Genomic DNA, 22,156 nt, shown 5'->3' with positions numbered 1-22,156 from the left:
TTAAGAACACATTCTTATTTTCAATGACAGCTTGGGAACAGTGGGTTAACTGCCTGTTCAGGGGCACAACGACAGATTTGTACCTTGTCAGCTCAGGGGTTTGAACTCGCAACCTTCCGGTTACTAGTCCAACACTCTAACCACTAGGCTACCCTTGCCTATTTAATCAGCACAACAGTTTTCAGCTATGCTAACATAATTGCAAAAAGGGTTTTCTAATGATCAATTAGCCTTTTAAAATGACAAACTTGGGTTAGCTAACACAACGTGTCATTGGAACACAGGAGTGAAGGTTGCTGATAATTGGTCTCTGTACTCCTATGTAGATATTCCATTAAAAATCCGCTGTGTCCAGCTACAATAGTCATTTACAACATTAACAATGTCTACACTGTATTTCTGATCAATGATGTTATTTTAATGGACCAAAAATGTGTTTTTCTTTCAAAAACAAGGACATTTCTAAGATATCAATAAAGTGTAAACAGATCTGGATGGTTAAATCATTATACCGGCCTCTAAAATCATTGACAGGTAGGAACACTGACTTATGCCACCAGTAATTGTTTAAAAATAAATACATGTTCTTTTGAGAGCATGTAGACTATCTGTTAAATAATTTCCATACGGGGAGGAATGTTCTTGCAAAGTTCCAATGAAACATGATTAGAAAATTCATTTTGGACATAAAAACCACATTCTGGGTAAGTTATGTTTGACATTTAGGGAATGTTCTCCTAACTCTAATGCCAAGACGTACTAAACAGGTTCTCAGGAGGTTTTTGCTAACATACATAGAATGTTCCCCTAACTAACAGAAAACTGGACACTCAAACATGGAGAACATCACAAAAACATTCTCTCTTCCTAGAATTGTTAGCTGGGGAGAAGTTGCCTATGATTTTACTGTTGATGTCAATAATATTGTATGCAGCTTGCATAATAAATAATCCTGTTCAAACATATCACTATGTTTTAAACATTGGTTGTTCAACATACACTTTGTGCACATTTGTGTAAGAGAATAACACAGGCTTACTATCCATGCATCCTTGTCATATCAGCTTGTTACCATCTAGCAACATTGCTACACCAACCTCTACAGCAGCTTCTTCTCTAGTTTTCCCTTTTTAATCGATGTCTAGAAGGCCTGGCAACTGAAACCTCAGTCTCCATTCAATCCCACCGCCTTTTCTACATGACCTCTCATCATACTTATGGCCTGAAAAAAGCACTCCCACTACAAGTCTGCTTCTACAGAAACTTTATTTCTGAAAATGCAGTGCAAAAGTTGAGAAACTACTAAAAAAGGTCTCAAGCATAGTTTGGTTAATGGCTCAAAGCTTCAAAACAGACAAACCTGCTGACCAGCTAAGCAGAAAGAGCCAGGTTACAGAGACGATGCCAAAGCAACTGACGATAGCACTCCTAAACACAAACAACACATTTCTGAACATAGAGAGAGGTGTTCACTGTATAAGACAGTCAGTAGTCTAGAAAGTGGGATGGCACAGACACAGACAGACATGGGTAGTGTCCCAAATGGTACACTATTCCCTATATAGTGCACTACTTTTGACCGGGGTCTGGTTAGGCTCTGGTCAAAAGTAGTGCACCATATAAGAATTGGGTTCCATTTGGGACATGCACATGGTGAATCAGAATATCGTTAGGAATTCAGTTTAATACTGTAAGTTCCATGGAGCTGGCCAATAGGAGAAGAGTAATGTGCATACAGTAAATCATTGAACAACCCCTTTAGGAAAATCCCAAACAAAAACACAACCAAAGAAAAAACCCACATATCAATGCTATAACTGCTCATGATGTAATGGAAGTAATAAAGACAAACGTTGCTGAAAGGTTTTGAAGTGCACGTCTTAGGAGATACAAAAGGCATATTAACCAAATTAAGACATGACATGGTTGTGCATAGTTTGAAAACACTTGAGCCCAAGACAAACGGTCTCCATCCAATACAACAGAGACACAAAGTTTTGTAAATATTTCAAAATATAGACCAAATGTGATAAGGTTCAAAAATCAACATTTTGAATATGTGGGATATTTCCAAACAAGTCTATCTATATTACTTTTATAGTTATTTCCAAGTATTGTGCTTATAGAACAGACTACAGTGCCACCTGAGGGACACTTATTACAGCACCTGGACTGATATGTCCTCGGCTGAGTCCAAATGTGAAGACAGAGGTTGCAAATGGCACAAAAACACCCAGTTCTCAACAAACCTTCCCTTAATATACTCAACACATTCCCTTAACATTCTGTAAACACTGAAGTCTGATTGTTGTCTAACAATGAGATGTATTAGTACCATTATCAATGGAAGATCTGCATTGTACATGAGACAGAATTAGTAGTACTGATGAAAACAAATGAACATCATTAGTCACTCATTGGGAGAACATGCAATCATTGTCTTTACAATATGTCTTATCATATATCATAACCCATATCCTTTATTATGTCATGTTATAACACTCCTGACAAACATACCTCATGTCATAACGTCAGTAACGCTTTCCAAAAGAACACTCAGACTAGCAGATCAGTGGATCTCAGTACCACGGTGAACTAGGGGCCATATTGAAGACTTCCAAATTAAAATGAGGTTATTGAGGACCTTTAATTGGTTGATTGGTTAATTGATTGTTCGACTGACACACTGAGGGATAGGCGGTGATGAGTGCGCCCAGCAGTACAACCATGATGGAGTTTCAGACGCACAGAGGGTTTGATGGGTGAGGGGCTCCTCTCTTCTCCCTCCCCGATCCTTCTCTTTTCACTCATCTCCCTTCATCTTCATCTGTGCCTGCATCTGGGTAATCATCTCCTGCATACGCCTCAGCTACAGAGAGAAGAGAAGGAAAGAGAGGGAAATAGGGAAAGGGATAGTTGAGTAAAATTAATACCAGAGAGAGAATACATCCGCCTAGCTTTCTGAGAGCCTCTATGCAAAACCACCTTTTTTCCAATAGAACCCATCTCCATCTAGTGGTCGTGGATATAACTTCAAGTGGATCATTTGACTTCACACCCACTCAAATGGACTTATACTAATTCTCCCACTTAAGCATGTGACTGAATAAAAAATATGCATTGATATTTAAATTCACACTAAAGCAGGTTAGTGCTCTTTAGAGCTCTGCATGTTGCAGACTGAAGGAATGCAAACAAACGTAACACTCAGCTAAGCTGATTTGGTATCCCAAGCTGCTTGCTACAAGAATGCAAGTCTGTATTGTGTGATTCTGTCTAATAGGTCACATCCACAGTTTGTGACCAGTGTTAAAAACGACACCAAACCTCTGCAAGACAGCCCAGGTTCGATAGACTCTGGTCTCCACTACTCAACTTTATCTCAAACTGGACAGAGTGAATGGAGTGCTTAAGGAAATGTGTGTTTCATATGATATGTTAGATGCTGTAAAACTCATTTTGTGCTCATTGTCTCGGCTAAAGCTGGAAACATCCAACATGATTTCTGATCGTGCCGCTCCAAATGTATCATTTGTTTATTTTCCAGTTATTTTATTCTATTACTTTTGTCTGACATTAATGTGGGTTGTATTTTATTTGTTGACTGAATAACAAGAGCACTTTAAATAAAAGAATAATTCACTAAGACATACAAGTACAAACACTTCATGGGTCTTCAGAATTCACCAAACAATGTTCTTATATGGGTTCTCAGATCTTCAAAATGTTTTACAGCTGCACCGCCGAGAGCATCCTGACCAGTTGCATCACTGCCTGGTATGGCAACTGCTCGGCCTCCGACCACAAGGCACTATAGAGGGTAGTGCGTACGGCCCAGTACATCACTGGGGGCAAACTTCCTGCCATCCAGGGCCTCTATACAAGGCGGTGTCAGAGGAAGGCGCCAAGTCTAGGTCCAAGAGGCTTCTAAACAGCTTCTAGCCCCAAACCATAAGACTCCTGAACATCTAATCAAATGGCTACCCAGACTATTTGTGTTGCCTCTTGTCACCTATTCTATGCTGCTGCTACTCTCTGTTATTATCTATGTATAGTCACTTTAATAACTCTACCTACATGTACATATTACCTCAATACCGGTGCCCCCACACATTGACTCTGTACCGGTACCCCCTGTATAAAGCCTCCCTATTGTTATTTACTTGTTATTCTTATCTCTTACTTTTTTAGGTGTTTTCTTAAAACTGCATTGTTTATGAGCTTGTAAGTAAGCATTTCAATGTCAAGTCTACACCTATTGTATTCGGCGCATGTGACAAATACAATTTGATTTGTAATTTTCTTTCTGGTTGACTGAAAACTTTTGACCCTCTTCATAAAATAGTACCAGTAGTAACATCAGGCAAGGAACAGAAACCTTCAAAACATATGGTGTACGAAACCAATCTGACCTCCTATAAGGACACAGCCATAGAATTAGGAATTAGAATAGTAATTTAATAGGATCTTTATGGACACAGCCCCCACCAGCAGCCAAGCCAGTATAAACCCTGTATACAATACTCTTTACATCGCCTGACTCATTCCCACCATTTAACTGGGACAGGAAGTCAGATATGTCATATCCTGTACAGACATGCATGTTTACTAACAGCTTTAATTGGACGTGAATGTTTAATAACAGCTTTAATTGCACTCCACCATCTCTATACTTCGCAATGGCAAAACAAACAGCCCAATCAGAGGGAATTCGGAAGCATCGGGTCATTTGTTATTCTCTGACAGATCACTGGCTGCATGGTTTAGTATGGACAAAAGGGTAGAGGCAAACATCCTTGTCTCTCACGTTAACCCTGTATTAGCTACTCACCTCAGCCTCCTTCTGCAGGAGAATCTGGTCTTTGTCAACCACATCCTCTTCCACAGCTCTGTAGGGGAATAATACGGAACATAAATGTAATAGCTTCAGCATGTGTGTGTGTGTGTGTGTGTGTGTGTGTGTATATATAACACTGCAGACTGACCTGCCAGCTCTCTTCAGTCTCTCTGAGCGAAAGTTCTCGTAGTGCAGGTCCTGCGTGACCTCCTGGAGGTCCTGCATGTGGGTGCTGAAAACACACACAACCATCACACGTCAGTATCACTATACGGCTAGTACGTACCCCCATAACACCCACTAGATTAGACTGCACCACTAGAGGAAGCAACAGATGGGCAGACTTGAAGTTCTCTATTCACCCACTAGATGGCAATATAGTAATACATAAAGGAAAAGCAGGGATAAGAGCATGCATAGATTCCTATTACTTTACATGTAGTATTAAAGGCTACCTGTTCATACATTTGATTAATTGTTTTTTTAAACAAAAGTTGCATTGCATTGTCATGGTGACTCACACAAGCATGGTGCGTAGTTTGAGGAAGTCGTTGTGCTCTGGGTTCTCCACCTCCACGACCCCCCAGGGGTAGAGACGACCTCTGATTTTCTTCCCTTTCACCTCAATCAGCTGGTTCGAACCAATCACAGCAAACGGAATGCTCGCCTGAGGTGGAGGAGTAAAGCGAGGGAGAGATGGATAGAAGGGTGAGGAAGATAAAGGGAGACAGAGAGGAGTGTGAAAACAAAGGGATATAGAGATAGAGGGATCAAGGAAGGAAATATTGACCAGATGGTTCAGGTTGGACATAATGCTGACCTACAGTATATCACAAAAGTGAGTACACCCCAAAAGTGAGTACACCCTGAAACTGTGCTGCAGCTCAGTTTCAGGGTCTTGGCAATCTTCTTATAGCCCAGGCCATCTTTATGTAGAGCAACAATTATTTTTTTCAGATCCTCAGAGAGTTCTTTGCCATGAGGTACCATGTTGAACTTCCAGTGACCAGTCAGTATGAGGAGTGTGAGCGCGATGACACCAAATTTAACACACTGCTACACTTCACACCTGAGACCTTTAACATTGTCACATGACACCGGGGAAGGAAAATGGCTAATTGAGCCCAATTTGGACATTTTCACATTTTGTTGCCAGTTTAGACATTAATGGCTATGTGTTGAATTTTGATTTATTTATACAAGCTGTACAAAAATGTCACATGTAGTCACATGGAAATATTTACAAAAATGTGAGGGGTGTACTCACTTTTGTGATATACTGTATTATAATCAACACGTTTGATATTCTGATCATTCTAAAACTCATGCCCTGTGGTTTTAAGAGAAAAACTACATAACAAGAGTGGTTCTATTTGTTACTTCCTGTCCCTTCTGGTAGTGGCGTTTCTCCTGGAGTCCTTTCTCTTAGTTGGTGTTAGTATTTCTGTGGCTACGTCATCCCAAATGACACCCTATTACCTACATAGTGCACTACTTTTGACGAGATGGCAAAAATAGTACACTACATAGGGAATATGGTGCCATTTGCCTGTGTGTGTCGTACCTTCAGTACTCGTGTCTGCTCCTTGAACTCCTCATCCTCATCTGAGTCAGCGTCTGGTAGCTGGTAGATCCTGATGCCATGCTCTGCAATCTCATCCAGGATCTAACACAGAAACATACACACAGGGTCAAAAACCCACCGTGACCTTTTGACCTTTCAAACTTTCTCAGGCCAATCCTCCTTCTCTTCCCTAAGGAGGCAGATGAAGTTACCCCTAGGCACTGAGCTAAGGTCAGTTTCACAATCAGTGCCTAAGGGCAACCTGTACCGGCCAGAGCCGCCCCCAACCAAGCAGGAATCCCTCTCATCTGAACTAGGCAGTTGGTAATTTTCGATGTCACTGCTGTCTGCCAGGCCCCTCTTCCCTCTGTTCTCGCTCTCCTGTGTCACCGTTTCAGACATGGCCCAGCCTCCACGACAGGAGTAAGATTCTGGACACGCCATTTCCTTCTCCCTCTTAATACTTCTAGTTCTAGCCACTTGCCCCGGTCCTCAACACTATCTGGATAATAAAACATCCCGCTTGCCCCGGTCCTCAACACTATCTGGATAATAAAACATCCCGCTTGCCCCGGTCCTCAACACTATCTGGATAATAAAACATCCCGCTTGCCCCGGTCCTCAACACTATCTGGATAATAAAACATCCCGCTTGCCCCGGTCCTCAACACTATCTGGATAATAAAACATCCCGCTTGCCCCGGTCCTCAACACTATCTGGAGAATAAAACATCCCACTCGCCCCGGTCCTCAACACTATCTGGAGAATAAAACATCCCACTCGCCCCGGTCCTCAACACTATCTGGAGAATAAAACATCCCACTCGCCCGGTCCTCAACACTATCTGGAGAATAAAACATCCCACTCGCCCCGGTCCTCAACACTATCTGGAGAATAAAACATCCCACTCGCCCGGTCCTCAACACTATCTGGAGAATAAAACATCCCACTCGCCCCGGTCCTCAACACTATCTGGAGAATAAAACATCCCACTCGCCCCGGTCCTCAACACTATCTGGAGAATAAAACATCCCACTCGCCCCGGTCCTCAACACTATCTGGAGAATAAAACATCCCACTCGCCCCGGTCCTCAACACTATCTGGAGAATAAAACATCCCACTCGCCCCGGTCCTCAACACTATCTGGAGAATAAAACATCCCACTCCCCCCGGTCCTCAACACTATCTGGAGAATAAAACATCCCACTCCCCCCGGTCCTCAACACTATCTGGAGAATAAAACATCCCACTTGCCCCGGTCCTCAACACTATCTGGAGAATAAAACATCCCACTTGCCCTGGTCCTCAACACTATCTGGAGAATAAAACATCCCACTTGCCCCGGTCCTCAACACTATCTGGAGAATAAAACATCCCACTTGCCCTGGTCCTCAACACTATCTGGAGAATAAAACATCCCACTTGCCCCGGTCCTCAACACTATCTGGAGAATAAAACATCCCACTTGCCCTGGTCCTAGTTCACTTCCCTACACCTCTTCAGGGCGACACCAGGAGAGGGCTTTTGACTACACTACAGTCAGTCCACTACTGCACTGCTGAGAGCCAGAGAATACTTGGTGTGTTTTGTGCAGCCTCACAGGCCCAGGGACTTTAATTAACTACCCCTAGGGTGGAGACGGGGGAGAGAGAGGGTGTGTTTTGTGCAGCCTCACAGGCCCAGGGACTTTAATTAACTACCCCTAGGGTGGAGACGGGGGAGAGAGAGGGTGTGTTTTGTGCAGCCTCACAGGCCCAGGGACTTTAATTAACTACCCCTAGGGTGGAGACGGGGGAGAGAGAGGGTGTGTTTTGTGCAGCCTCACAGGCCCAGGGACTTTAATTAACTACCCCTAGGGTGGAGACGGGGGAGAGAGAGGGTGTGTTTGTGAGAGATGTCTAACAGGCCCAGGGACTTTAATTAACTACCCCTAGGGCGGAGACGGGGGAGAGAGAGGGTGTGTTTGTGAGAGATGTCTAACAGGCCCAGGGACTTTAATTAACTACCCCTAGGGTGGAGACGGGGGAGAGAGAGGGTGTGTTTGTGAGAGATGCCTCACAGGCCCAGGGACTTTAATTAACTACCCCTAGGGTGGAGACGGGGGAGAGAGAGGGTGTGTTTGTGAGAGATGCCTAACAGGCCCAGGGACTTTAATTAACTACCCCTAGGGTGTAGACGGGGGAGAGAGAGGGTGTGTTTGTGAGAGATGTCTAACAGGCCCAGGGACTTTAATTAACTACCCCTAGGGTGGAGACGGGGGAGAGAGAGGGTGTGTTTTGTGCAGCCTCACAGGCCCAGGGACTTTAATTAACTACCCCTAGGGTGGAGACGGGGGAGAGAGAGGGTGTGTTTGTGAGAGATGTCTAACAGGCCCAGGGACTTTAATTAACTACCCCTAGGGCGGAGACGGGGGAGAGAGAGGGTGTGTTTGTGAGAGATGTCTAACAGGCCCAGGGACTTTAATTAACTACCCCTAGGGTGGAGACGGGGGAGAGGGGGTGTGTTTGTGAGAGATGACAGGCCCAGGGACTTTAATTAACTACCCCTAGGGCGGAGATGGGGGAGAGAGAGGGTGTGTTTGTGAGAGATGTCTAACAGGCCCAGGGACTTTAATTAACTACCCCTAGGGTGGAGCCGGGGGAGAGAGAGGGTGTGTTTGTGAGAGATGCCTAACAGGCCCAGGGACTTTAATTAACTACCCCTAGGGTGTAGACGGGGGAGAGAGAGGGTGTGTTTGTGAGAGATGTCTAACAGGCCCAGGGACTTTAATTAACTACCCCTAGGGTGGAGACGGGGGAGAGAGAGGGTGTGTTTTGTGAGAGATGTCTAACAGTCATAAGGAAAGTTCTCCCCCTCCTTTGTTCAGCCTCCAGCAGTGAAGTAACAACACAAAGGCCTTTCTTCACCAGTATCTAGAGGACAGGTGCAAATATTTATTTTATACATCAAAGGTGTATTTTTCTCTGTTTTCTCAAGAGCAAAATTCAATTAACAATGCATGAGTGTTGCATAACTGAGCCCAAAAATGTCAAGTGTTGTTTCCCTGACATTTTTGGGACTTTCATGTAATCTATAAAGTACAGTAGAGAGGGAAACAGGAACCCAGGATGTGAGAGCAGCCTTTTCCTACAGAGCAGGCCACTGTTCCAGCTCCTGTTATGGTTGTGGGTTGTTTTCTCAGAGCAGAGTGTGTGTTATAGGGTGTGTGTGGGGAGAGGAGGGTATTGTTAAGGACAACTGAAAACAAACAGACCTACTGGACCCAGAGGACAGCTGGACACAGAACAAGACCCATTCCCCATCACACACGACCTGTGGATTCTTCCCACACAGAACAGAAACATCAGTATTGTGGGGTAGGAGTTCGGGAAACGTGCCACCGAGGGGAAAATAAACAGATATCACACAATGGCAGGGAAAAAAGTTACAAACAACAAGACTGGTTACGTCAATCCAGTTTAAAATGCTGAAAAACATGTGAACTATATTTCTGAATGTATCAGAGGTGGGAGGGATACAGAAGGAGCCTCCTGCAAAGCCACAGCGACCAACAATACACTCAACAACCAACTGCCATAACAAAAGGTTTCATGTGAATCATCCAGTGATATCAGTGGGAGATTTATAGGAAAGTGGGAGTTGCATCTCAACTGAGGAATTGAACTAAAAACCAATCTCTCAACTGGTGTTTGGACCGGTTACCCAACCTGCTAAGCCTAATAACTATTTGCCTGGATTTACCTAACATCTATTTACAGCAGCCTGACTTAACCAACCACACCTGTAATCACTAGCTTCAGGGGTGATGTGTTCAAACCACTGCCTGGTCTAAATACGTCTAAATGACAAATAGAACACACAATGTTAGGCAAGTCAATTATATTTGTTATCCTATTTATTTAGATGTCTTTACTATACTCATTCATCACACTTTAAAGTCACTGAAAATAAGTACATTTCATAGGCTTGCATTTAAAGTGGATTTTAGCAGTCATCTAACAATACAAGTAATCCTGACAGAGATATTGGGCTTTTGTACAAGATACCAGGCCTCTTAGTTGCAACATCCGGCGCTGCTGTAACAGAGTATTGACATGCTCCTACACAATCCTCTCTCCTTACTGTGTAACTAGAAGGCTGATTACAGTCCTGTGTTGTAATTGGCAGAGAGAAGGTAGATATGGGGGCCATTTTGGTTTTTATGACCCACCAGCTCTAGGTCTCACTCTCTCTCTGCCTGCCTCCGTCCGTCTCTGGCTCTCTCTCTCTGCCTGTGTCCGTCTCTCTCTCTCTCTGCCTGCCTGCCTGCCTCAGTCAGTCTCTCTCTCTCTCTCTCTCTCTCTCTCTGCCTGCCTCCGTCCGTCCGTCTCTCGCTCCCTCTCTCTCTCTGCCTGCCTCCGTCTCTCTCCCTCTGCCTGCCTCAGTCTCTCTCCCTCTGCCTGCCTCAGTCTCTCTCCCTCTGCCTGCCTCAGTCTCTCTCCCTCTGCCTGCCTCCCTCTCTCTCCCTCTGCCTGCCTCCCTCTCTCTCCCTCTGCCTGCCTCCCTCTCTCTCCCTCTGCCTGCCTCCCTCTCTCTCCCTCTGCCTGCCTCCCTCTCTCTCCCTCTGCCTGCCTCCCTCTCTCTCCCTCTGCCTGCCTCCCTCTCTCTCCCTCTGCCTGCCTCCCTCTCTCTCCCTCTGCCTGCCTCCCTCTCTCTCTCTCCCTCTGCCTGCCTCCCTCTCTCTCTCTCTGTCTGCCTGCTTGCCTCCGTCCGTCCGTCTCTCTCTGCCTCAGCCTCTCCGTCCTGCTCTCTCTCTGCCTGCCTGCCTCAGTCTCTCTCCCTCTGCCTGCCTCAGTCTCTCTCCCTCTGCCTGCCTCAGTCTCCCTCTCTGCCTGCCTCCTCAGTCTCCCTCTCTGCCTGCCTCAGTCTCCCTCTCTGCCTGCCTCTCTGCCTCCCTCTGCCTGCCTCAGTCTCCCCCTCTGCCTGCCTCAGTCTCCCTCTCTGCCTGCCTCAGTCTCCCTCTCTGCCTGCCTCAGTCTCCCTCTCTGCCTGCCTCAGTCTCCCTCTCTGCCTGCCTCAGTCTCCCTCTCTGCCTGCCTCAGTCTCTCCCTCTGCCTGCCTCAGTCTCTCCCTCTGCCTGCCTCAGTCTCTGCCTGCCTCAGTCTCTCCCTCTGCCTGCCTCAGTCTCTCCCTCTGCCTGCCTCAGTCTCTCCCTCTGCCTGCCTCAGTCTCTCCCTCTGCCTGCCTCAGTCTCTCCCTCTGCCTGCCTCAGTCTCTCCCTCTGCCTGCCTCAGTCTCTCCCTCTGCCTGCCTCAGTCTCTCCCTCTGCCTGCCTCAGTCTCTCCCTCTGCCTGCCTCAGTCTCTCCCTCTGCCTGCCTCAGTCTCTCCCTCTGCCTCATCCCTCTGCCTGCCTCAGTCTCTCCCTCTGCCTGCCTCAGTCTCTCCCTCTGCCTGCCTCAGTCTCTCCTGCCTGCCTGCCTGCCTCCTCCGCCTCCTCCTCCATCCGCCTCGCTCTCTCTGCCTGCCTGCCTCAGTCTCTCTCCCTCTGCCTGCCTCAGTCTCTCTCCCTCTGCCTGCCTCAGTCTCTCCCTCTGCCTGCCTCAGTCTCTCTCCCTCTGCCTGCCTCAGTCTCTCTCCCTCTGCCTGCCTCAGTCTCTCTCCCTCTGCCTGCCTCAGTCTCTCTCCCTCTGCCTGCCTCAGTCTCTCTCCCTCTGCCTGCCTCAGTCTCTCTCTCTGCCTGCCTCAGTCTCTCTCTCTGCCTGCCTCAGTCTCTCTCTCTGCCTGCCTCAGTCTCTCTCTCTGCCTGCCTCAGTCTCTCTCTCTGCCTGCCTCAGTCTCTCTCTCTGCCTGCCTCAGTCTCTCTCTCTGCCTGCCTCAGTCTCTCTCTCTCTGCCTGCCTGCTTGCCTCCGTCCGTCTCTCTCTCTCGGACGGAGGCAGGCAGTCAGTCTCTCTCTCTGCCTCTCTCTCTCCCTCCCTCCGTCTCTCTGCCTGCCTCCCTCTCTCTCTCTGCCTGCCTCCCTCCCTCTCTCTCTCTGCCTGCCTGCCTCAGTCTCTCACTCTCTGCCTGCCTGCCTCAGTCTCTCACTCTCTGCCTGCCTCCCGTCTCTCGCACTCTCTCTCTCTCTGCCTGCCTGCCTCCGTCTCTCGCTCCCTCTCTCTCTCTCTGCCTGCCTGCCTCCGTCTCTCGCTCCCTCTCTCTCTCTGCCTGCCTGCCTGCCTCCGTCTCCCCCTCTGCCTGCCTCCGTCTCTCTCCCTCCCTCTGCCTGCCTCCGCCTGCCTCCGTCTCTCCCCTCCCTCTGCCTGCCTCCGTCTCTCTCCCTCCCTCTGCCTGCCTCCGTCTCTCTCCCTCCCTCTGCCTGCCTCCGTCTCTCTCCCTCCCTCTGCCTGCCTCCGTCTCTCTCCCTCCCTCTGCCTGCCTCCGTCTCTCTCCCTCCCTCTGCCTGCCTCCGTCTCTCTCCCTCCTCTGCCTGCCTCCGTCTCTCTCCTCTCTCTGCCTGCCTCCGTCTCTCTCCCCTCTCTCTCTGCCTGCCTCCGCCTCCTCCGTCTCTCTCTGCCTGCCTCCGTCTCTCTCTCTGCCTGCCTCAGTCTCTCTCTCTGCCTGCCTCAGTCTCCCTCTCTGCCTGCCTCAGTCTCCCTCTCTGCCTGCCTCAGTCTCCCTCTCTGCCTGCCTCAGTCTCTCCCTCTGCCTGCCTCAGTCTCTCCCTCTGCCTGCCTCAGTCTCTCCCTCTGCCTGCCTCAGTCTCTCCCTCTGCCTGCCTCAGTCTCTCCCTCTGCCTGCCTCAGTCTCTCTCCCTCTGCCTGCCTGCTTGCCTCCATCCGTCTGTCCGTCTCTCGCTCGCTCGCTCTCTCTGCCTGCCTGCCTCAGTCTCTCTCCCTCTGCCTGCCTCAGTCTCTCCCTCTGCCTGCCTCAGTCTCTCTCTCTCTGCCTGCCTCAGTCTCTCCCTCTGCCTGCCTCAGTCTCTCTCCCTCTGCCTGCCTGCTTGCCTCCATCCGTCTGTCCGTCTCTCGCTCGCTCGCTCTCTCTGCCTGCCTGCCTCAGTCTCTCTCCCTCTGCCTGCCTCAGTCTCTCTCCCTCTGCCTGCCTCAGTCTCTCTCCCTCTGCCTGCCTCAGTCTCTCTCTCTGCCTGCCTCAGTCTCCCTCTGCCTGCCTCAGTCTCTCTCTCTGCCTGCCTGCTTGCCTCCGTCCGTCCGTCTCTCTCTCGTCCGTCTCTCTCTCTCTCGGACGGAGGCAGGCAGTCAGTCTCTCTGCCTCTCTCTCTCTCCCTCCCTCCGTCTCTCCCTCCCTCCGTCTCTGCCTCCCTCCGTCTCTGCCTGCCTCAGTCTCTCACTCTCTGCCTGCCTCAGTCGCTCACTCTCTGCCTGCCTCAGTCGCTCACTCTCTCTGCCTGCCTCAGTCGCTCACTCTCTCTGCCTGCCTCAGTCGCTCGCTCTCTCTGCCTGCCTCAGTCGCCGCTCTCTCTGCCTGCCTGCCTCCGTCTCTCTCTCGCTCTCTCTCTCTCTCTGCCTGCCTGCCTCCGTCTCTCTCTCGCTCTCTCTCTCTCTCTGCCTGCCTGCCTCCGTCTCTCTCTCGCTCTCTCTCTCTCTCTGCCTGCCTGCCTCCGTCTCTCTCTCGCTCTCTCTCTCTCTCTGCCTGCCTGCCTCCGTCTCTCGCTCTCTCTCTCTCTGCCTGCCTGCCTCCGTCTCTCGCTCTCTCTCTCTCTCTCTCTCTGCCTGCCTGCCTCCGTCTCTCGCTCTCTCTCTCTCTCTCTGCCTGCCTCCCTGCCTCCGTCTCTCACTCTCTCTCTCTCTCTCTCTCTCTCTGCCTGCCTCCCTGCCTCCGTCTCTCTCCCTCTGCCTGCCTCAGTCTCTCTCCCTCTGCCTGCCTCAGTCTCTCTCCCTCTGCCTGCCTCAGTCTCTCTCCCTCTGCCTGCCTCAGTCGCTCGCTCTCTCTGCCTGCCTCAGTCGCTCGCTCTCTCTGCCTGCCTCCGTCTCTCTCTCGCTCGCTCTCTCTCTCTGCCTGCCTGCCTCCGTCTCTCTCTCGCTCTCTCTCTCTCTCTGCCTGCCTGCCTCCGTCTCTCTCTCGCTCTCTCTCTCTCTCTGCCTGCCTGCCTCCGTCTCTCGCTCTCTCTCTCTCTCTGCCTGCCTGCCTCAGTCTCTCTCCCTCTGCCTGCCTCAGTCTCTCTCCCTCTGCCTGCCTCAGTCTCTCTCCCTCTGCCTGCCTCAGTCTCTCTCCCTCTCTCTGCCTGCCTCCGTCTCTCTCCCTCTCTCTGCCTGCCTCCGTCTCTCTCCCTCTCTCTGCCTGCCTCCGTCTCTCTCCCTCTCTCTGCCTGCCTCAGTCTCCCTCTCTGCCTGCCTCAGTCTCTCCCTCTGCCTGCCTCAGTCTCTCCCTCTGCCTGCCTCAGTCTCTCCCTCTGCCTGCCTCAGTCTCTCCCTCTGCCTGCCTCAGTCTCTCCCTCTGCCTGCCTCAGTCTCTCCCTCTGCCTGCCTCAGTCTCTCCCTCTGCCTGCCTCAGTCTCTCCCTCTGCCTGCCTCAGTCTCTCCCTCTGCCTGCCTCAGTCTCTCCCTCTGCCTGCCTCAGTCTCTCCCTGCCTGCCTCAGTCTCTCCCTCTGCCTGCCTCAGTCTCTCCCTCTGCCTGCCTCAGTCTCTCCCTCTGCCTGCCTCAGTCTCTCCTCTGCCTGCCTCAGTCTCTCCCTCTGCCTGCCTCAGTCTCTCTCTCTCTGCCTGCCTGCTTGCCTCCATCCGTCCGTCCGTCTCTCGCTCGCTCTCTCTGCCTGCCTGCCTCAGTCTCTCTCCCTCTGCCTGCCTCAGTCTCTCTCCCTCTGCCTGCCTCAGTCTCTCTCCCTCTGCCTGCCTCAGTCTCTCTCCCTCTGCCTGCCTCAGTCTCTCTCCCTCTGCCTGCCTCAGTCTCTCTCCCTCTGCCTGCCTCAGTCTCTCTCCCTCTGCCTGCCTCAGTCTCTCTCCTCTGCCTGCCTCAGTCTCTCTCTCTGCCTGCCTCAGTCTCTCTCTGCCTGCCTCAGTCTCTCTCTGCCTGCCTCAGTCTCTCTCTCTGCCTGCCTCAGTCTCTCCTGCCTCAGTCTCTCTCTGCCTGCCTCAGTCTCTCCCTCTGCCTGCCTCAGTCTCTCCCTCTGCCTGCCTCAGTCTCTCCCTCTGCCTGCCTCAGTCTCTCCCTCTGCCTGCCTCAGTCTCTCCCTCTGCCTGCCTCAGTCTCTCCCTCTGCCTGCCTCAGTCTCTCCCTCTGCCTGCCTCCGTCTCTCCCCTCTGCCTGCCTGTCTCCATCCGTCCGTCCGTCTCTCGCTCGCTCGCTCTCTCTGCCTGCCTGCCTCAGTCTCTCTCCCTCTGCCTGCCTCAGTCTCTCTCCCTCTGCCTGCCTCAGTCTCTCTCTCTCTGCCTGCCTCAGTCTCCCTCTGCCTGCCTCAGTCTCCCTCTGCCTGCCTCAGTCTCCCTCTGCCTGCCTCAGTCTCTCTCTCTGCCTGCCTGCTTGCCTCCGTCCGTCCGTCTCTCTCTGCGTCCGTCTCTCTCTCTCTCTCGGACGGAGGCAGGCAGTCAGTCTCTCTCTCTCTCTGCCTCCTCTCTCTCCCTCCCTCCGTCTCTCCCTCCCTCCGTCTCTGCCTCCCTCCGTCTCTGCCTGCCTCAGTCTCTCACTCTCTGCCTGCCTCAGTCGCTCACTCTCTGCCTGCCTCAGTCGCTCGCTCTCTCTGCCTGCCTCAGTCGCTCGCTCGCTCTCTCTGCCTGCCTCAGTCGCTCGCTCTCTCTGCCTGCCTCAGTCGCTCGCTCTCTCTGCCTGCCTCAGTCGCTCGCTCTCTCTGCCTGCCTCAGTCGCTCGCTCTCTCTGCCTGCCTGCCTCCGTCTCTCTCTCGCTCTCTCTCTCTGCCTGCCTGCCTGCCTCCGTCTCTCTCTCTCTCTCTCTCTCTCTGCCTGCCTGCCTCCGTCTCTCTCTCTCTCTCTCTCTCTGCCTGCCTGCCTCCGTCTCTCTCTCTCTCTCTCTCTCTCTGCCTGCCTGCCTCCGCCTCTCGCTCTCTCTCTCTCTGCCTGCCTGCCTCCGTCTTTCGCTCTCTCTCTCTCTGCCTGCCTGCCTCCGTCTCTCGCTCTCTCTCTCTGCCTCCCTGCCTCCGTCTCTCGCTCTCTCTCTCTGCCTGCCTCCCTGCCTCCGTCTCTCACTCTCTCTCTCTCTCTGCCTGCCTCCCTGCCTCCGTCTCTCTCTCCCTCTGCCTGCCTCAGTCTCTCTCCCTCTGCCTGCCTCAGTCTCTCTCCCTCTGCCTGCCTCAGTCGCTCGCTCTCTCTGCCTGCCTCAGTCGCTCGCTCTCTCTGCCTGCCTCAGTCGCTCTCTCTGCCTGCCTCAGTCCTCCTCTCTGCCTGCCTCCGTCCTCTCTCGCTCTCTCTCTCTCTCTGCCTGCCTGCCTCCGTCTCTCGCTCTCTCTCTCTCTGCCTGCCTGCCTCAGTCTCTCTCCCTCTCTCTCTCTGCCTGCCTGCCTCAGTCTCTCTCTCCCTCTCTCTCTGCCTGCCTGCCTCAGTCTCTCCCCTCTGCCTGCCTCAGTCTCTCTCCCTCTGCCTGCCTCAGTCTCTCTCCTCTGCCTGCCTCAGTCTCTCTCCCTCTGCCTGCCTCAGTCTCTCCCTCTGCCTGCCTCAGTCTCTCTCCCTCTGCCTGCCTCAGTCTCTCTCCCTCTGCCTGCCTCAGTCTCTCTCCCTCTGCCTGCCTCAGTCTCTCTCCCTCTGCCTGCCTCAGTCTCTCTCCCTCTGCCTGCCTCAGTCTCTCTCCCTCTGCCTGCCTCAGTCTCTCTCCCTCTGCCTGCCTCAGTCTCTCCCTCTGCCTGCCTCAGTCTCTCTCTCTGCCTGCCTCAGTCTCTCTCTCTGCCTGCCTCAGTCTCTCTCTCTGCCTGCCTCAGTCTCTCTCTCTGCCTGCCTCAGTCTCTCTCTCTGCCTGCCTCAGTCTCTCTCTCTGCCTGCCTCAGTCTCTCTCTCTGCCTGCCTCAGTCTCTCTCTCTGCCTGCCTGCTTGCCTCCGTCCGTCCGTCTCTCTCTGCCTCCGTCTCTCGCTCCCTCTCTCTCTCTGCCTGCCTCCGTCTCTCTCCCTCTGCCTGCCTCCGTCTCCCTCCCTCTGCCTGCCTCCGTCTCCCTCCCTCTGCCTGCCTCAGTCTCCCTCCCTCTGCCTGCCTGCTTGCCTCCGTCCGTCCGTCTCCCTCTGCCTGCCTCCGTCTCCCTCCCTCTGCCTGCCTGCTTGCCTCCGTCCGTCTCTCTCCCTCTGCCTGCCTCCGTCTCTCTCCCTCTGCCTGCCTCCGTCTCTCTCCCTCTGCCTGCCTCCGTCTCTCTCCCTCTGCCTGCCTCCGTCTCTCTCCCTCTGCCTGCCTCCGTCTCTCTCCCTCTCTGCCTCCCTCTCTCTCTCCCTCTCTCTCTGCCTGCCTGCCTCCCTCTCTCTCTCTCTCCCTCTCCCTCTCTGCCTGCCTCCCTCTCTCTCTCTCTCCCTCTCTCTCTGCCTGCCTCAGTCTCTCTCTCTGCCTGCCTCAGTCTCTCTCTCTCTCTCTCCCTCTCTGCCTGCCTCAGTCTCTCTCTCTGCCTGCCTCAGTCTCTCTCTCTGCCTGCCTCAGTCTCTCTCTCTCTGCCTGCCTGCTTGCCTCCGTCTGTCCGTCTCTCTCTGCCTCAGTCTCTCGCTCCCTCTCTCTCTGCCTGCCTGCCTCCCTCTCTCTCTCTGCCTGCCTCCGTCTCTCTCCCTCTGCCTGCCTCCGTCTCTCTCCCTCTGCCTGCCTCAGTCTCTCTCCCTCTGCCTGCCTCAGTCTCTCTCCCTCTGCCTGCCTCAGTCTCTCTCCCTCTGCCTGCCTCAGTCTCTCTCCCTCTGCCTGCCTCAGTCTCTCTCTCTCTCTCTCTGCCTGCCTCAGTCTCTCTCTCTCTCTCTCCCCCTCTCTGCCTGCCTCAGTCTCTCCCTCTGCCTGCCTCCGTCTCTCTCCCTCTGCCTGCCTCCGTCTCTCTCCCTCTGCCTGCCTCCGTCTCTCTCCCTCTGCCTGCCTGCTTGCATCCGTCCGTCCGTCTCTCTCTGCCTCCGTCTCTCGCTCCCTCTCTCTCTCTGCCTGCCTGCCTCCGTCTCTCTCCCTCTGCCTGCCTCCGACTCTCTCCCTCTGCCTGCCTCCGACTCTCTCCCTCTGCCTGCCTCCGTCTCCCTCCCTCTGCCTGCCTCCGTCTCCCTCCCTCTGCCTGCCTCCGTCTCCCTCCCTCTGCCTGCCTCCGTCTCCCTCCCTCTGCCTGCCTCCGTCTCCCTCCCTCTGCCTGCCTGCTTGCCTCCGTCCGTCCGTCTCCCTCTGCCTGCCTCAGTCTCCCTCCCTCTGCCTGCCTGCTTGCCTCCGTCCGTCTCTCTCCCTCTGCCTGCCTCAGTCTCTCTCCCTCTGCCTGCCTCAGTCTCTCTCCCTCTGCCTGCCTCAGTCTCTCTCCCTCTGCCTGCCTCAGTCTCTCTCCCTCTGCCTGCCTCAGTCTCTCTCCCTCTGCCTGCCTCAGTCTCTCTCCCTCTGCCTGCCTCAGTCTCTCTCCCTCTGCCTCCCTCTCTCTCTCTCCCTCTCTGCCTCCCTCTCTCTCTCCCTCTCTCTCTGCCTGCCTGCCTCCCTCTCTCTCTCTCCCTCTCTGCCTCCCTCTCTCTCTCCCTCTCTCTCTGCCTGCCTGCCTCCCTCTCTCTCTCTCTCTCTCTCCCTCCCTCTCTGCCTGCCTCCCTCTCTCTCTCCCTCTCTCTTTGCCTCAGTCTCTCTCTCTGCCTGCCTCAGTCTCTCTCTCTGCCTGCCTCAGTCTCTCTCTCTGCCTGCCTCAGTCTCTCTCTCTGCCTGCCTCAGTCTCTCTCTCTGCCTGCCTCAGTCTCTCTCTCTGCCTGCCTCAGTCTCTCTCTCTGCCTGCCTCAGTCTCTCTCTCTCTGCCTGCCTGCTTGCCTCCGTCCGTCCGTCTCTCTCTGCCTCCGTCTCTCGCTCCCTCTCTCTCTCTGCCTGCCTGCCTCAGTCTCTCTCTCTCTGCCTGCCTGCCTCCGTCTCTCTCCTCTGCCTGCCTCCGTCTCTCCCTCTGCCTGCCTCCGTCTCTCTCCCTCTGCCTGCCTCCGTCTCTCCCTCTGCCTGCCTCCGTCTCTCTCCCTCTGCCTGCCTCCGTCTCTCTGCCTGCCTCAGTCTCTCTCTCTGCCTGCCTCAGTCTCTCTCTCTGCCTGCCTCAGTCTCTCTCTCTGCCTGCCTCAGTCTCTCTCTCTGCCTGCCTCAGTCTCTCTCTGCCTGCCTCAGTCTCTCTCTCTCTGCCTGCCTGCTGCCTCCGTCCGTCCGTCTCTCTGCCTCCGTCTCTCGCTCCCTCTCTCTCTCTGCCTGCCTGCCTCAGTCTCTCTCTCTCTGCCTGCCTGCCTCAGTCTCTCTCTCTCTGCCTGCCTGCCTCCGTCTCTCTCCCTCTGCCTGCCTCCGTCTCTCTCCCTCTGCCTGCCTCCGTCTCTCTCTCTGCCTGCCTCCGTCTCTCTCCTCTGCCTGCCTCCGTCTCTCTCCTCTGCCTGCCTCCGTCTCTCTCCCTCTGCCTGCCTCCGTCTCTCTCCCTCTGCCTGCCTCCGTCTCTCTCCCTCTGCCTGCCTCCGTCTCTCTCCCTCTGCCTGCCTCCGTCTCTCCCCTCTGCCTGCCTCCGTCTCTCTCTCTGCCTGCCTCTCTCTCTCCTCTGCCTGCCTCCGTCTCTCCCTCTGCCTGCCTCCGTCTCTCTCCCTCTGCCTGCCTCCGTCTCTCCCTCTGCCTGCCTCCGTCTCTCTCCTCTGCCTGCCTCCGTCTCTCTCCCTCCTGCCTGCCTCCTCCTCCTGCTCTGCCTGCCTCCGTCTCTCTGCCTCTCTGCCTGCCTCAGTCTCTCTCCCTGCCTGCCTCAGTCTCTCTCCCTCTGCCTGCCTGCTTGCATCCGTCCATCCATCTCTCTCTGCTCCGTCTCTCGCTCCCTCTCTCTCTCTGCCTGCCTGCCTCCCTCTCTCTCTCTGCCTGCCTGCCTCCTCTCTCTCTCTGCCTGCCTGCCTCCCTCTCTCTCCTGCCTGCCTCCGTCTCTCCTGCTCTGCCTGCCTCCGTCTCTCCCTCTGCCTGCCTCCTCCTCTCCTCTGCCTGCCTCCGTCTCTCTCCTCTGCCTGCCTCCGTCTCCCTCCCTCTGCCTGCCTCCGTCTCCCTCCCTCTGCCTGCCTCCGTCTCCCTCCCTCTGCCTGCCTCCGTCTCCCTCCCTCTGCCTGCCTCCGTCTCCCTCCCTCTGCCTGCCTCCGTCTCCCTCCCTCTGCCTGCCTGCTTGCCTCCGTCCGTCCGTCTCTCTCTGCCTCAGTCTCTCGCTCCCTCTCTCTCTCTCCCTCTGCCTGCCTCCGTCCTCTCTCTCCTCTGCCTGCCTCCGTCTCTCTCTCTCCCTCTGCCTCCGTCCGTCTCTCTCTCTCTCCTGCCTGCCTCCGTCTCTCTCTCTCTCTCTGCCTGCCTCCGCTCTCTCTCTCCCTCTGCCTGCCTCCGTCTCTCTCTCTCCTCTGCCTGCCTCCGTCTCTCTCTCTCCCTCTGCCTGCCTCCCTCTCTCTCTCCCTCTCTGCCTGCCTCCGTCTCTCTCTCTCTCTCTGCCTGCCTCCCTCTCTCTCCCTCTCTGCCTGCCTCCCTCTCTCTCTCTCTCTGCCTGCCTCCCTCCTCTCTCCCTCTCAGCCTGCCTCCCTCTCTCTCCCTCTCAGCCTGCCTCCTCTCTCTCTCTCCCTCCAGCCTGCCTCCCTCTCTCAGCCTGCCTCCCTCTCTCTCTCTCTCTGCCCCAGTCTCTCTCTCTCTGCCTGCCCCAGTCTCTCTCTCTCTGCCTGCCCCAGTCTCTCTCTCTCTGCCTGCCCCAGTCTCTCTCTCTCTGCCTGCCCCAGTCTCTCTCTCTCTGCCTCCCTCCCTCCCTCCCTCTGCCTCCCTCCCTCCCTCCCTCTGCCTCCCTCCCTCCCTCTGCCTCCCTCTCTCTGCCTCCCTCTCTCTGCCTCCCTCTCTCTGCCTCCCTCTCTCTGCCTCCCTCTCTCTGCCTCCCTCTCTCTGCCTCCCTCCTCTGCCTCCCTCTCTCTGCCTCCCTCTCTCTGCCTCCCTCTCTCTGCCTCCCTCTCTCCTCCCTCTCTCTGCCTCCCTCTCTCTGCCTCCCTCTCTGCCTCCCTCTCTCTGCCTCCCTCTCTCTGCCTCCCTCTCTCTGCCTCCCTCTGCCTCCCTCCCTCTGCCTCCCTCTCTCTGCCTCCCTCTCTCTGCCTCCCTCTCTCTGCCTCCCTCTCTCTGCCTCCCTCTCTCTGCCTCCCTCTCTCTGCCTCCCTCTCTCTGCCTCCCTCTCTCTGCCTCCCTCTCTCTGCCTCCCTCTCTCTGCCTCCCTCTCTCTGCCTCCCTCTCTCTGCCTCCCTCTCTCTGCCTCCCTCTCTCTGCCTCCCTCTCTCTGCCTCCCTCTCTCTGCCTCCCTCTCCGTTGCTGTGTTTGAGTTGGCAGGCCAGGTCTCTGGTAACAATGGCACACAGGGTTCTGCCTCAGTATTAATTAGAAAAGGAAGTGAGAGCTTCTGATTTAAAGACTTAGTTTGTTTTGATATGTGATCTAATATAACTGTGTGTAAGTGGAGCCGTGATGAGGAGGAGGAAGAAACATTCCCCTTGGGAGAAATAAATTATAAGGGTGGGGAGGGACATTCTTACTGTATGGGGTATTATGGAGACAGTGAATATGATAAATTTAAACACTTTTGTCCCAAATGGCACCCTATTCCCTACATAGTGCACTACTTTTTGACCAGGGCCATAGGATATGGAGATATATATATAGGACGTCTAATCTACATAGGGAAAAAGGAAACATTGAGTCAC

At 53.7% G+C, this 22,156-nt stretch overlaps 1 protein-coding gene across 3 annotated transcripts in view; it reads right to left on the bottom strand.

Moving 5' to 3' along the window:
- Positions 1–1,247: 1,247 nt before the first annotated feature.
- zgc:63587 (uncharacterized protein LOC393431 homolog) overlaps positions 1,248–22,156 on the bottom strand; it is a 48,286-nt gene continuing 27,377 nt past the window's right edge. For 2 of the 3 annotated variants that reach the window (XM_046351038.1, XM_046351039.1), the window contains 5 exons: positions 6,402–6,503; positions 5,359–5,504; positions 4,986–5,069; positions 4,832–4,889; positions 1,248–2,869 (listed from right to left, as the gene is read on the bottom strand). In XM_046351038.1, coding sequence (XP_046206994.1) covers positions 2,804–2,869; positions 4,832–4,889; positions 4,986–5,069; positions 5,359–5,504; positions 6,402–6,503 — 456 coding nt within the window. In that variant the 3' untranslated portion in view covers positions 1,248–2,803. Of the gene's footprint in view, positions 2,870–4,831; positions 5,070–5,358; positions 5,505–6,401; positions 6,504–22,156 lie in introns of all 3 variants that reach the window. The other variant, XM_046351036.1, reaches the window with a different exon arrangement.

The sequence above is a fragment of the Oncorhynchus gorbuscha genome, linkage group LG05, assembly GCF_021184085.1.
Source record: "Oncorhynchus gorbuscha isolate QuinsamMale2020 ecotype Even-year linkage group LG05, OgorEven_v1.0, whole genome shotgun sequence".
NCBI lineage: Eukaryota > Metazoa > Chordata > Actinopteri > Salmoniformes > Salmonidae > Oncorhynchus > Oncorhynchus gorbuscha.
The sequence above is the reverse complement of the archived record's forward strand: the minus strand, read 5'-3'. Positions and strand labels throughout refer to the sequence as shown.